This window comes from Squalius cephalus (assembly GCF_949319135.1).
Source record: "Squalius cephalus genome assembly, chromosome: 17".
Classification (NCBI taxonomy): domain Eukaryota; kingdom Metazoa; phylum Chordata; class Actinopteri; order Cypriniformes; family Leuciscidae; genus Squalius; species Squalius cephalus.
The window spans coordinates 11,755,095-11,769,152 of record NC_137138.1 but is presented as its reverse complement, the minus strand read 5'-3'; the positions used below and the strand labels follow the sequence as shown (position 1 = coordinate 11,769,152).

At 38.2% G+C, this 14,058-nt stretch overlaps 1 protein-coding gene across 1 annotated transcript in view; it reads left to right on the top strand.

The window, feature by feature from the left end:
- The first annotated feature begins 4,592 nt into the window (after positions 1-4,592).
- Positions 4,593-14,058, top strand: part of mmp17a (matrix metallopeptidase 17a) — a 97,551-nt gene continuing 88,085 nt past the window's right edge. The window contains exons 1-2 of the mRNA XM_079898667.1: positions 4,593-4,615; positions 6,391-6,504. Coding sequence (XP_079754793.1) covers positions 6,430-6,504 — 75 coding nt within the window. The 5' untranslated portion in view covers positions 4,593-4,615; positions 6,391-6,429. The remainder of the gene's footprint in view (positions 4,616-6,390; positions 6,505-14,058) is intronic.

The window sequence follows — 14,058 nt, the reverse complement described above, 5'->3', positions numbered from 1 at the left end:
ATTCCACGAGCTAAAACGTCAATTCAGTAATTGGAAATATGCCCTTTTGTTGTAAATCAGATTTTTGTTTACTTTGATTGTAGTTATGTGATGTAGTAAAATGAGTTTGGTTTAATATGTCCTGGTGTTTACTACAGTAGTGATTATTACTCTGAGTGCTCCTCACTCAAGTTGATGAATGTGAAGAGCAGCAAGGCTTTTCGCTGTCAGATGAAGAGCACTACACTTTGAGGACCATCGAGCTGCATTATTAAAACTGCACAATTAGAAAATATGACTTCAATTGAGAAAATGTTGGTTGCTTTGCAGATCTATGATTTAGCAATGTTAATTCCTCGGCCCCACCCAGATTATCTCTTTGAGTTTTGATCATGTTTTTGTTCAGCATGGTCAAGTCACCATCATTTTTCTGTGCTTTTTCCACTGCGTCACTGTTCCTTAATTTGATGTATAGCTCCTCTTGACAAAGCTGCCAGCATAATCCTATTCACCGACCACACGGCCCATTCTCCAAATTGTTCATCATTAATTTGCTGGATATGGCTCAATGGCCCCTTGCCTTTGGGTGCAGATTAAAAGATATCCGTCCAAGAAAATGTCAGTAGATTCCCTTTTGATTAAGGTGGGTGGTTTTCATTCACTTCAAAAGAAGTGCACCCTGTCCTTTGTGTATGATATTAATGGGTCAATTTGGCCCCCTAGGTTTTTATTACACCACTGAAATATGAAATTTTTCATGGATCAGATTTTCTGCTTGTTTTTTCTTGTTGTTCTCCTCTTGTTGTTTATTTATTTTTCTTTATTATACTTTTGGGTGGAATATATTTTTTATTTGCTCATCGTATCATCATATATTAATACGCACATTTATTATGTAAACAAATACAATTTATATGAATACATATTCCATTCCATAAACATTCCATTTCTATTATTAAAATTGTTTTGTCAAGATTGCGAACACAAGAATAATAATAATGGCCTCCATATGTTTTATGGTATGGTTCTGATCTCCTGAATTAATCAGCGCTGCACATTTATCAATATGATTTGCCAAAGCTTCAGTTTCAAAAAGTTATTACACATGCGGCTGGACTTAATTTGAAATGCTGCCATTCTTTTAGCTCTGATTCAAAAAAGCATTTCCCCATGTTTTAATTTACAATTTTTTTTCGTATCTGTGCAGGGGCAACATCAGAAGTGTGCGGCCGGGCAGAGTAACATTGCTCATATTCAGCACAGTGATGCTTTAAATTGGACCACTTCTCAAGAATGCTTGTTTATGAAACCATCATTAAATATGCCACTGAAGCCATCTGTTTGCATCCCATGGCGCTCTGATGAAAATGATCAAATTAGAGCTCAGCGAGCAACAATACTGGCATGTGTGACTCTAGTGGCTGTGCCAGACGCTAACCTTCTCTTTTTGAGTGTCATGGAAGCCTGTTTAAAGAGAGTAAATGATAACAGAAATAAACCGGCAAAAGGCATAAGTCAAATGCAGCTGTCTTGTTAGGCATCTGGTACAAGAAAACCCGCTGGACTGTGTGTGAACGTGATGTCATAATGAGAATTGGAAAGTGCTGCAAATGAGAAGCTTGGAAATCCAATCTGGATGATTGATTCACAAACATTTTTGTTTTTTGTCAGACAGATTTCTTGTCATTCTGAAGTTGTATGATGACTTCTTTGGGATGGCATTACTTAATATCCCATCTTTGTACTCTTAAAATAACATATGGGAAGGAATGCCTCATCTAAAACTAGGCGCCTGGCAAGGGAATATCTGTAGCTGCTCTCTCTTTTCATGTGGAAAATTACATGGCATCTCAAATGGTACAGTCAGAGTCTGAGGAAAGCGCTTGCCAAGCGTTGACAGATCTTCTGCTTCTCTTCATTTCACATTGGTGTTATCTCACTACACACAAAATCTGGGGTGGAACCGAGCACCACATGTGGCATGTTTAATTCAGGGCACCATGTTCCTGTATATGTGTGGTGGGTTAAAGAAATGTGACACTGCTTCTCATTTATTAATAATTGCATACAAGTTGCATACTTTTTATGTAACTTTGAAATTAGACATATTGTTGGGTCACTTATTTTAATTTTTTAATTTTTTTACTGATTGGACAATTAAACTGAAAAACCTGGTTTTAGACCACAATAATTGATTAGTAGGGCCTCCTTTTGCAGCCAATACAGCATACATTTGTCTTGGGAATGACAGATACAAGTCCTTCACAGTGACCAGAGGGATTTTGAGCCATTCATCTTACAGAACAGTGGCCAGGTCACGGTGATGCTGGTGGAGGAAAACGTTTCGGACTTGCTCCTCCTTAATACCCCAATCTGGTGATTGTGCAGGCCATGAGAGAAGTTCAACTTAACTTTATTGTTCTTCAAACCATTCTGTCACAAGTTATTCTGTGGTGACTTATCATACTGATACATGGCACCCCCTTCAGGGTACAATGATTGAACCATTCTGTGCACATGATCCTCCAGAATGATTTGGTAGTCTTTGGCAGTGAGGCGACCATCAAGGGAATGCCATGATATTGCAGCCCAAACCATCACTGATCCACCCTTGTTCTTCACTTTGGGCAGCAACAGTCCGGGTGTGAAGCCTCTCTGGGGCTTCTCCACACCACAACTGAAAGACAGTGAAGGTGGACTTAAGCCGCGTTTCCTCCGAAATTACCCAGAACAATTTGTCCCAGGAACTTTTTTACCAGGAACTTATTTTCCCCCAGACCTGTTGCTAGCCGCGTTGCCACCGCGGTCTAAAGTACCGTGAAGATTAGGCAAATAGTCCGGTTACGTAGGACTGCGCACGACTTTACAGTTCCCGCTGGATTTCATCCTCTGAATTTAAGCTTAATAAAGCCTGGGATCTTCGGAGGACTGAGGAGATTGTATTTACTTTATTTTAACAAGCTTCTTGTTGTACTGCAATCAATTTTTAAAAAAGTGCACTCAGGGAGAGTGCATTCTGCGAGAGTGAGTGTGGAGTGTTAATTTCGCGGCTTTACTTCCTGCTCACTACTGCGCAGGTCTGGTCCCGAGATCGCTACTGCGCTGACTCAAGTTCCAAGATGTCAGCACCATATCGGTACACTGGCGGCTTCAGTTCTCACCAATGGAAGAGAACGAAGGGGTGTCGTCCATCTTTTTTTACAGTCTATGGTTGGTATGCTGACTTTACCCTGGATACCATAGCTCTCGATACACCACAAAGACTTGCTGTCTTGGTAACATATGAGCCAGTGAGACACGCACCAACAATTTGTCCCCTTTTGAACTCTGATATGTCTCCCATTGAGTTGTGTGGATTGCAATATTTTATGTACAGCTGTGCTATTGCTCTGCTAATTCAACCTTCACACTCTGCTGATGCACTTACTGATGGAATGTAAAGTCAGTGAAGTCAATACTTTTTTTCTATACTCTATACACCATAATGGCAAAGCATAAAAAATATTTGTGATAACTGCAAATTCATTTATAAACACTCAAATAATTACATCATACCCTTTTCTGGAACACTTGAAATTTAGCCTAGGGAGCATTCCAATTAAGTTAACCTGATGCAAATTCAATTGAATGTGTATGATTTGGAAATGCACACATCTCAATAAAAGGTGTAACAGCTGAAAATGCATATCAGAGCAAAAACCAAGCCATGAGGTCAAAAGAACTGCCTGTAGAACTCTGGTTGAGCTCCATGAACATAATGGAAATGGGCGTATAACCTTTCTCAGATTGATGGCAGCAACAGTTGCTTCTTTAAGATCATTGCTGATGTCTTTCCTCCTTGGCATTGTGTTAACACTCACCTGAATGCTGTGTATATATATAAAACCATAGAATTCAATAGGGTTTCCTTTCTTTTTCACATGACTGTGTGTATATATAACTATGTACAAGTTAAAAACTATGTACAAGTTACTTATGTGCTCAGAAAAGTCCTTTTGGTGTTTTATTCAACAACATTTATACTTCAAAGGCTAGCAGTAGTGTTTTTTTTCTTACAAATGGCTTTATGGTTTTATAAAAATAAAACGTATGGTTTTATTCTACACTCTAAATTTAAACTTGTCATTGAATCATGCTTTTTGTGTTTCTACACAGGTTTTATGCACAAACATGGGCATGCCAAACGGATTGTAGGACATGGGGGCTTGCTAAAGATGAGAAAGACTCAAGGCCCTTTTCCCTTCGCCTGTTTTTTAATCACGAAGGAGACAGTGACTCAGTAATCAAGGGAAAAGCACCAAGCCCCTTTCCTGCAAAGATCCAGTGGCTAATTAATGGAGTACTTTGAAAGGGTTAGCTGTTAGCCCATAGGGATCCATAAATCAGAATTCCCTCCTGCACGCTTTCCTTATAGATCCAATGTCAGTATGGATGCAAAGAGGCTGGCACACCCTAAACTTGTCACTCATTCACATAGAACTACGCATGAGACGCATCTGAGCCCAAACCCATTAGCAAAATGGATTTAGGGAGAAAACGAAGGACGTCTGGACACAAGGAAAAGAAAGCCCAGAGGAGATGAGAAGACTCCCGAGAGGACAGTTATGCTCTCTCAGGCCTCTATTACTCAGGGAAGGTCAGCAAAGTGTTTCTGACACTGAAGGTGGGGGGAAATGAAACTGAAAAAGTCCAATGTACTGTACAGCGCTGGAGTGGTGGCCTCAGCAAGTCATTGAAGCAAGAGAGATAATCCAGTTAAAATGAGAAATGTGAATGTCAATGTCTCTCCATTTGTCTACATTAATCCATCGGTAGATCCATGTGCACTAATGGTTAAAGTGATTAGGATTGATATTTTTAAAGCTCCAGTAAAGCCACCAGATGCACTTGCGATATCGACAGAATGTTTTATCTCTTTGCCTAAACCAGTAACCCTTTTGAAACCCTTTAAAAATAGGAAGGGTCATGTGCTCATCGTTGGCTAAGTATAGGTGCATATTTCATACCTAGAGTGTTATCCACTGGGTGTTGAATGGGAAGCTCACTAATCTGGCACGGTGACTGGCCTTTTCTAGTTTCACACAACCGGGGCATGGCATGTTGAGAGCTTCCCACTGAGGGATCTTTCAACCTTTCAACTCTATATACCACCCACACTGAGACTCTGTTGCCCTTTTTCCACAACAAGAGTTCCAGATCTGGATTATTCCATGCACTTCCACCCAGGGTTGTGCACAGAACTGAACTGAAAATGCATGTTAATTTGAAATAAGGGGACGGGATGCAGAATTGCACATTTCAATGTAAGGAAGTAGAATTACAATAAATTGAAATTCAAAGAAAAAAGAAATCGATCAAACCGTAAATTTTAACTGGAAAAGCCACATGCAAACACTGAATTTTGCCTTGACAAAGTATTGTTTTGTATTTGACTAAGTATTGGCAAAGTACAGCTGCTCCAGCCACTTTATTTTCCTCGTCCGCTTTAATAACAAAATACTTGCATTAAAAATAGCCTGTAATAGCATAAAGACATTGAATTACAATACTGTTGAAAAGTTTGAGGCGTATATACTGTATATATATAATTTATTAAATGCAGTTCTTTTTCTCTTTCTATTCATCAAAAAAAACCTGAAAAAAATGTATCACAGTTTCCACAAAAAACATTAAGCAACACAACTTAAGCAGCTTTAACACTAATAATAATTAAAAATGTTTCTTGAAATTTGTTCTTGAGCCAGGTTCATGTGACACTGAAGAAAGTGTTGCTGAAAATAATGGTGGCTGAAAATTCGTCTTTGTCATTACAGCAATAAATTACATTTAAATTATATTAAAATAAATGTATTCAAAGTATTTTTGAATTATTTGAAATTTAACAATATTGCTGATTTTACTTTATTTTTGATCAAACAAATGCAGTCTTTGTGAGCATAATATACTCTTTTTCTTTTTAACCTTAAAAAACCTGATGTGTGTGGCTGATGTCCCTAAATTGTGAGGGTCACATCTGGCAAGGTGTGTGATTAGAAACCTGAGATGATTTGCAGAAATATCTATAATGTCTCTTTTGCTGGTTGTGGCTCTAAAAGGGCAGGATGGAGCGTGCCATAAATCTGCCCCTTTTGCTTACACCCCGGCCATCCCTGGGACATAATCTTCTTTAGAGAAGTGCACTGCTGAACACCCTTCTTAAAAGGAAATGGGCAGCATTTGTAACAACCAAATCATAAAAAAATTATTCTTGTAGTCACATGACTTTCCAAGGTTGCCTGGGATGGATTTGAACACTGCTGGAACGAAATCATCTCTGTTCCATGCTACAAGTGTTCTACTAAAACATATTTGTCTGTATTTCTTTCTGGCTCTCTCGCTTTTGTTGTCTTGATCTTTTCTCTTTCATTTCAGCTGGTGAAAGTTGATCATTCACATTCTCATTCATCTATAATGGTTGATCAGCTCCGGACATGCGATTTGAGATCTGCCATCCTTTTTTCTGGAAGCGTTCAGTTCCACATCCAGGTTTGTTTTTAAGCCAATCACCTGAGCTGTAAATTCCATGTGACTAATGAATCTTGAGTTGTAGGAAATGAAAATGCAGATTAATGGCACCACAAGAACACACAATCCCCAATCCCTTCACTGGCGACAATGCTGAGCCTCCAAAAAATCAAGTTCTGGTAAAACATTTATCAAATGTATTAAAATATTTGCCATTCATATATTTTTTGCCTCTACTTTTTAATTGGGCATGTTTTTGGGGTATATGGTGTAGATACAGCATCTGCCTGCCAAACCTTGACCTCTTTTTCTTTTCTTTTTTTTTTCTTTTCTTTTTTTCTTGAGTCTTTGATTTGTAAATTTATCATATCATTTTTTTTTTTTTTGAAAATATTTCTTTTTTGTATATTCTGTGTTTTTATGTATGTTTTGTTCTTTAACATTTAATAGTACACTACTTAACTATGGAATTTCAAATTATTGAAGTAATGCGGAGTGAGTAAGAAAGTAGTTTGTAGTTGCTAAATGGTTGTCACACTGAGGAAAGAAAAGGTCTTGAAAGAGCATCTTTAAACCATCTGTTGCATTGCCTTTGACATTTAAGCTCAGATTTATTTCTGTGAACTTCAAATATTGTGGTTTTACTCACTGTCACTGTCCCTGAAACACACTTTTATGGTGCCATTTCTTAAAGGTTGATTTGTTCGGCAAAAAGGTTTTGGGGACGGGGCAATGGTTTGTATTTGTTAAAAGAAAATTGTGTGTCAAAATGTCCAGAAGCCAAATTCCCTACAGTTGGACACCACAATGTTCCATGTCTTGTGAATTAGCGGAATGTTTTTTATGGGTAGAGAGCTTTAATAGGACATTTTAAAATAGAGCTTATCTGTGCAAAACTCGTCTTCATGGTGCTAGGCTGTTCCATTTAGATGCCAGGGCATTGCTATGTGGTTGCTAATGTATTCTAAATGGTTGTTAGAGCATTTCTGTATATTTTGAGGGTGTTTTGATTGGTTGCAGGAAGTTGCTTACTAGCACAAGTCAAAAGAGCCAACCCTCAAGTCGCTTTGTTAATATACGAGTTTTTGCTTATTTAATCATCCTCCAGATGCTAAAAACCCTAAATCCAATTACTTATAAAAGTAATAGTACAGCTTTCTTCAGTAAGTTACACGATTTGAGGTATTCATGTCTGTAGTACAAACGGTGCAGGGTGAGTTGTGTGCCAATATTTTAAACTTGTAAAAACATTGTTTGACACCTCTATATTGGTGTAATTCATGTCAGAGCAATTTTCCAGATGTGCTGTTGGACGTAATGAGGACACACTTGTATACTGAGTCTCTGAGTGAAGCCTAAAAAGGCACTAGTGGCCTCTGTTTGTTTATACACACTTGCCACCAATATGGAGAGTTAGCCAAAAATGTGACATCATGATAAACACAGATGATTCCAGACCCAGCTGAGTGACCCACATTTCAAGCCAATGAATTTCACTCTATTACATGAGCCAGAATTTTGTTTTTATAATGAGAATATCTCAGTTTTTCTGCACTGCCTGATATCTCTAAGCTCCCGCTCACTGACACTGTAATTGTTTTGTTAAACTGCAACAGGAGACTGGCGCAAGTCTCCCTTGAAGAAAACCATGAAATTCAGTCTCTGCGACTGGGAGCTTTGATCAGCCGGCCGTTCTACCATGTCTTCAAAGCCTCAGACTTGCGAAACCTCTCTCTGCAGGAGAGTTTCTGCTATTACAAGCTCATCAGCATATTTAGCCTGGACTGAAACATATCTTCATTTGTGCCTATTTGGGATTCTGTCACCATAGTTAGCGTTGGTGCTTCACTGCTTCTAATGTTTCCAGACTTTGAAAGGAAGCTCTTTGGTTCCCAGGAAACATCTGTAGCTAAAGTCTGTTTTGTAGTTTTGCAGACCCTCAGGGAATGAAATCAGACAGTTTATACATGAAGTCATTCAGTTCAAATGGTACAGGCGAATTAAGTTGAAGTCTCTTGTTGTGTTGGTTGCTTTGTGAACACAATAATTTGGTCATGGCATGCAGGGTTAGCTCACTATTACTATTTAGCTGAATATTTTATGTGCTTTTATACATTTGCATAAAACATTTTATACATCTATCTATCTTGACCACCACTTTGTTGGGAAAGCTGGATTTGGATCATACTAATCTCAGGAATTGCATAAGATGCAATTTGAGATTGATACAGTTTGATACTGTTTTTTAATTGAGACTCCTGGGGTTAGCGGTAATTACTGTATCTATTCAACGGGAAAAAAAGTACACACTGTTCTTTTTATATTCGCTATTTTCTAACGAAGCGACAGACAACACTGGTCAGACATCTTCATTTGTGCAATGTTCCTTAAGACTTTAACTGGAAAACTTCTAATTAATTGAAACCGTTGTACACTGAAGTTTTAATTAGGATGGCCAGTATGTGGCAGTGATATAATAAATGTAGCTCCAGCCGCTGGTTCATTATTGAAAATAATTGTATCACTTCAAGAGCACTGTGACCAGAGGCAGCCAGCCTGCCTTTCTAAATGTGTAACTCGCAGGACAAAAAAAGAGGTGTGTTAGGATGGTAACAAACGGTCCCAGATGCTTTGTCTGCAGAGTGGGACAAGCACCGCACCAGCCTAGTATAAGATGGGGGTCGGCACACTGCCAATGATCCTGTCACCCTCACACAGCACCGGGAATAAAATAATCCGTAAGCAAGTGACAGGGCCAGTGCTGTTTTAACGAGCTTAGAGCAACCTTACAGAAGCAGGTTGATGGCTAGCATATAAAAGAAATGTGAACGGCAACGGCAAGGAGGAAGAAGGTAATAATGGTTTGAATTAGTAGATGTTCCTTCCTTCTTCCAGACTCTTTGCCAAAACTGATATAATTAGCCACCTCCTCACCCATCTCCTCCCAGCGCCCACCTCCCCGCTTGCTTTTTCCTCGATTTTTATGCACCTTCTTCTGATTAGTGTCACACTAAGGAGGCTATATAGCAGCAATTAGTCGAGCCGCTAAAATGCTTTTAACCCCACAAGCTTTCTCAAAGCATTAGGCCTAATATTAGATTAGGTTAATTGGTGTGCTATTAATTATTATTAATTAATGCTGTTCGCTTTGTGGCCGCATTCTAACCCCCGGGCCTTTATGTTCACTGGAAAAGGAATGTGTGCGAAACGAATGCAAATTTATTTCGTCATGTATTTATGTCTCACTCACAGGCATCGCACGCTGATGAGTTCTGGTAATGATGCGACATCAGCGGCTGAAATTGCGGCATGTGTTTCGGGATGTGTGGTGGTGAATGGCGAGGACTTTACCATTAATTCCTAAGATGCATTAGTTTCACGCATTCCCTGTGGCGAGCCTGTTTGTTACATCTCATGCTTGTAACACCCTCTTGCTTCTGTAGAGCCAGAGCACAGTTAGGCGCCACACATTCGATGCACATGCATACAAATCTCACAGCATACTGAAGATGGAAACAATCTGTGCTTATCCCATAAGAATCCTATGAGGAATTGTAGCGTGCGCCCAGAATGCGATTACACCTCCACTCGATGACTCTGGCTGAAGTGGCAGCTAAAGATATTACTCTAGACTAGATGAGAAAAGGGCCTCTTGGTTGCTTTTCTTGATGTCCCTCTGTTTTTAAATATCACTTATGCAAAATATGGACATATCTGCGCCCAATTTGCATGTCTGCGATCTCAAATCACTGTGGCTTATCAGATTTCAGTATGCAATATTGCCTCCAAAATTGTCCTGCAGTGTAATCAGATAACCAGCCATTTTGTTTCACAAGATTGTACAGGTCAACATTTTATGAGCCACAAGTCGAAAAAAAATATATATATATTAAATGCATTCAGATCGAAGAGCAACTCTCTTGAACGGACCCTGTGAATAATTTGCAGTTTTATAGATTAATACGAGCCTCAGGTTTTCCTCAAAAAGTGGAACTGAATCTGTGGTCATAGCACATTGCCTCTCCATTCATCATTCTTAATGTTCACAATTTAGCAAATATGCCTGCAGTTTAATAAGATTAATTAGATAATTAATCAACGGCAATCAGAGAGCTTCATTTAGCGGATTGAATTAATCTTTCAAACAATTAGCTTTTCACACAATCAATGTAAAGCTTGCTTAATGCAGGTAATATCATTTTTAATATCCTATTTTTTATATTGAAGCTGATTTTTTTCAATCAGGTCTGAAACGGATAAAGTCTGCAATAAATTGGATGTGTCTGAGTCATAATTGAACTTTTTCATAATTATTAGGGATCTAAAATTGCTAGTATAATAATAGCTTATGCATCAAGGAAATGTAAAGATACAATAATTGTGATTTTTATTTCCATTCTTTATTTTTTATTATGAAAATGCAGCTTATTTTTCAGTTATGCATGTTGTTTGAGAGAAAATATCTTATGTCAGAGGAAGACCTGGGCATCAGACAGCAGCAGTCTTGATGTTGACTTAAAAGTGGCACAGTAAGAGGGGTCAAATACCAGCTAGCAACATAATGGCATCTTTGACCCCATGTGTCCTGTTCTCCTGACCTCTAGCGCAGATCTGAACATTTCAGTATTGATTTTATGACTTCCATGTCGCTTGCCATTTAAAAAGCTACTTACAATACACTAACCACAGTCTCCCTGCTATCATGCTAGGTATCCTTCCCGCTTTGAACAATTGTTCCAGATGTAATGTACTAGCCTCTAGGCCTGTTATCAGAGGTGAGCTACAGGGTGACATATAGAGGAAGATGGAAGAGGTCCAAGCAACCATAAATCAGGAGGCTGTCTGACACCCCCTCCCCCCATCATCTCTAAGCCGGTGTTACGAAGACAAACATGTCTGATCGAATCTTCTTCAAGCTGACATGCTCAAGCCATTTTAATTTCCTTTCTTTGATTGAAATACACAATCTCATCAAGATAGGAGCAGCATGAAAAGGGCTCATAAATGACAGCAATTAAGGTAAAACGCTCTGTATCCAAAATGACTCGGTTAAACATTGAGGTGTGGTCTGTGTTTTGTTCTTTCTGAATCGTAATGAGTTTTATAGTTAATGTTGTATAAAAATTAGGTATAAAAACTAGGGTAGAAAGTCATTTAGTTGCACTTTTATTAATACAATTAGGTCTGTGGTAAACTTTGGCTTTGGCGTTTTGTTCTGCCACTTAAATTACACATCATTCCCAACCTCAATCTTGTTGTGTCTGGTCCATTGTCATGAAGTATTTTCTTCCTTTACTGCCAGTATGTCTTCTCTCACCGTTCTTTCTCAAAGTAACATTAGAAGTGTCACTAAACTGAAAAAAGCCTTGACAGGTTGATAACAATACTTTCTTTCAAACTGCTATGTGTCCAAAAGAAATCGAATTGAAAGGACGAGAGCGAGGGGTTTTAAGATAAGGTGTTTAAAAAAAACATCACTGGACAAAATGTGAATGGCAGAAGAGATGTTTTGCGGTTGAAAAAATGCCAATCCAACCATAGCATCCTGGGGGTTTTAGTCTCAAACTTTTTAATTTGAGTCCGATGTAGGTTCACAAAGTGGTGGAGACAACATCATCTGTTAAAAAAGGCATTTCAGTTCTTCCAACTCAATAGGAATGTTCACAGCCTGTTTCACTGCTATAATGTGGTGTATTTCATGAATATTTTATCCATCAGCAATCGATTAGATTGTTAAAAGTGATATGTGACTTGTTTGGAGGGGAGAAGTTAAAGGAAAAGGGATTGGTGATGTCATCCAAACAGGAAAGTCATTTCAGTTGCAGTTTGCAAAAAAATTAAATGCATCGAAAAAAGGGTACTATATATATAACCAGTTTTTGTAGAGATTTTCTTTCTTTATTTCATTTAGACTTCCAAACATAATTGTTATATCTAGATAAAAGTACAGTCCTATTAATGTAGATAAGCATACATATCTACATTAATAGGACTGTACTTTTATCTAGATACATTTAAATGTGTTTAATATAGGTTTTGGCAAGATGGTCTCCAGATAAGGGTCAGCTGAAGTTAAAAACAGAATTAGTGCAGTACTTCAAAACCTTAAACCGTTTAAAATCACTTTTCTAACCCCTTGACTTTATGGGGCACATGATGAAGTATCTCCCAGTAATATAATAAAGAAGCAATTTCTTTGTATATGTGATGCTTATCTTCTGAATTATCTAAAATGATGCAGTTTTCTCATTTGTTGACATGGGCAGAGTGCCCATATTATTGATCAATGAGGTAGACGAGCTGTCTCTAAGTTTTTATTGTGGTTGTTTTTTACTTTCATAGGGCAGTTTCGATTTATTTTCTATGCCACAAAACATCCCTTTGTCCTTAAGCTGTTTGCTTTAGCACTCGATTCTCTTTTGCTCGCTCCATCTCAACGCCCATTCGGCCACAGGAAGAGATTAATTAATGCCCAGCTGACATTTCTGTCTGTTTGTTTGTGTTTTTTACACTGTAATCTTAACCTGTCCAATGGGAATGCCCATTAGGCCTCTACTGCAGCTGCGGATTTGGCTCTCTGTGCTTCAGGATGAAAATGTTGTGCATGGAAAATATGAAACGAACCAAGATGAGTTTCTGAAAATATGTGCGATGTGCTGCATTCAAAGCTCAGATTTGTAATTTTATTTTAGGATAGATGTATATCTAATATAAGATGGATTCTAGACTGTTTCCCCAGGAGCAACGGGATTTAGATTCAAATGAATATGACTGCGTGTCATTGATTTGTTGCCTGGAATTTCACATTGCAGCTGAAGAATCCACACGGTGTGTCCTCCTGTTTGATGTCCTCCTTGCTATTCAGTCTTTATGTGCAACTGTTCAGTTCCTGTAAGCTTTTGCTGTTATCTATGCAACCTTTTTGTCTTACTAAAGAACACAGATTGAACATGGTCTCTCTCTTTCCCTTTCTCTCCTCAACCAAATCAAACTCCAGCAGTGCATAACATTAAGAAACTTTCAGAAAGGTCTCTGACTATGCATTCTAAGTCCTGAGTATTGCTTGCATTCACCCCTTCTCATTCACTTTCCTAGATTTTTATTCATGAGAAAGTTTAAAATGCATTTATTTAAGCTATTAAATTTAGCATTTTTTTATAGCTTAAAGTCTTAGTCCAAGAAACTGAAAAAATGGAGAATAGAGATTTGTTTAGTTTGTGAACGAATCGTATGAGTGAATGATTCAATGACTCACTCATAAAGATTATTTGATTTGTTCAGTGAATCACTGTTTTGAGTTGTGTTTTTGAACGAATCGGTTGACTAATTGTTTCGGTAACTCTCTCACAAAGCAAGTCATTTGTCGACACCTAATGGCGTAATGATGTAACCTACGGAAAGAGTTACTACTAGTTTGTCTGGAACATGCACATATATATAAAGAGAGAGAGAGAGAGATCTGTAGACATGCCTTTTTAATAAATAGCTCTTTTGATTGTTAACGATTCAGCATTCTGTTGAGTGCTTGTTGATCTGAAGATTCAATGACTCACTAGTAATGCAGAAATACATTCA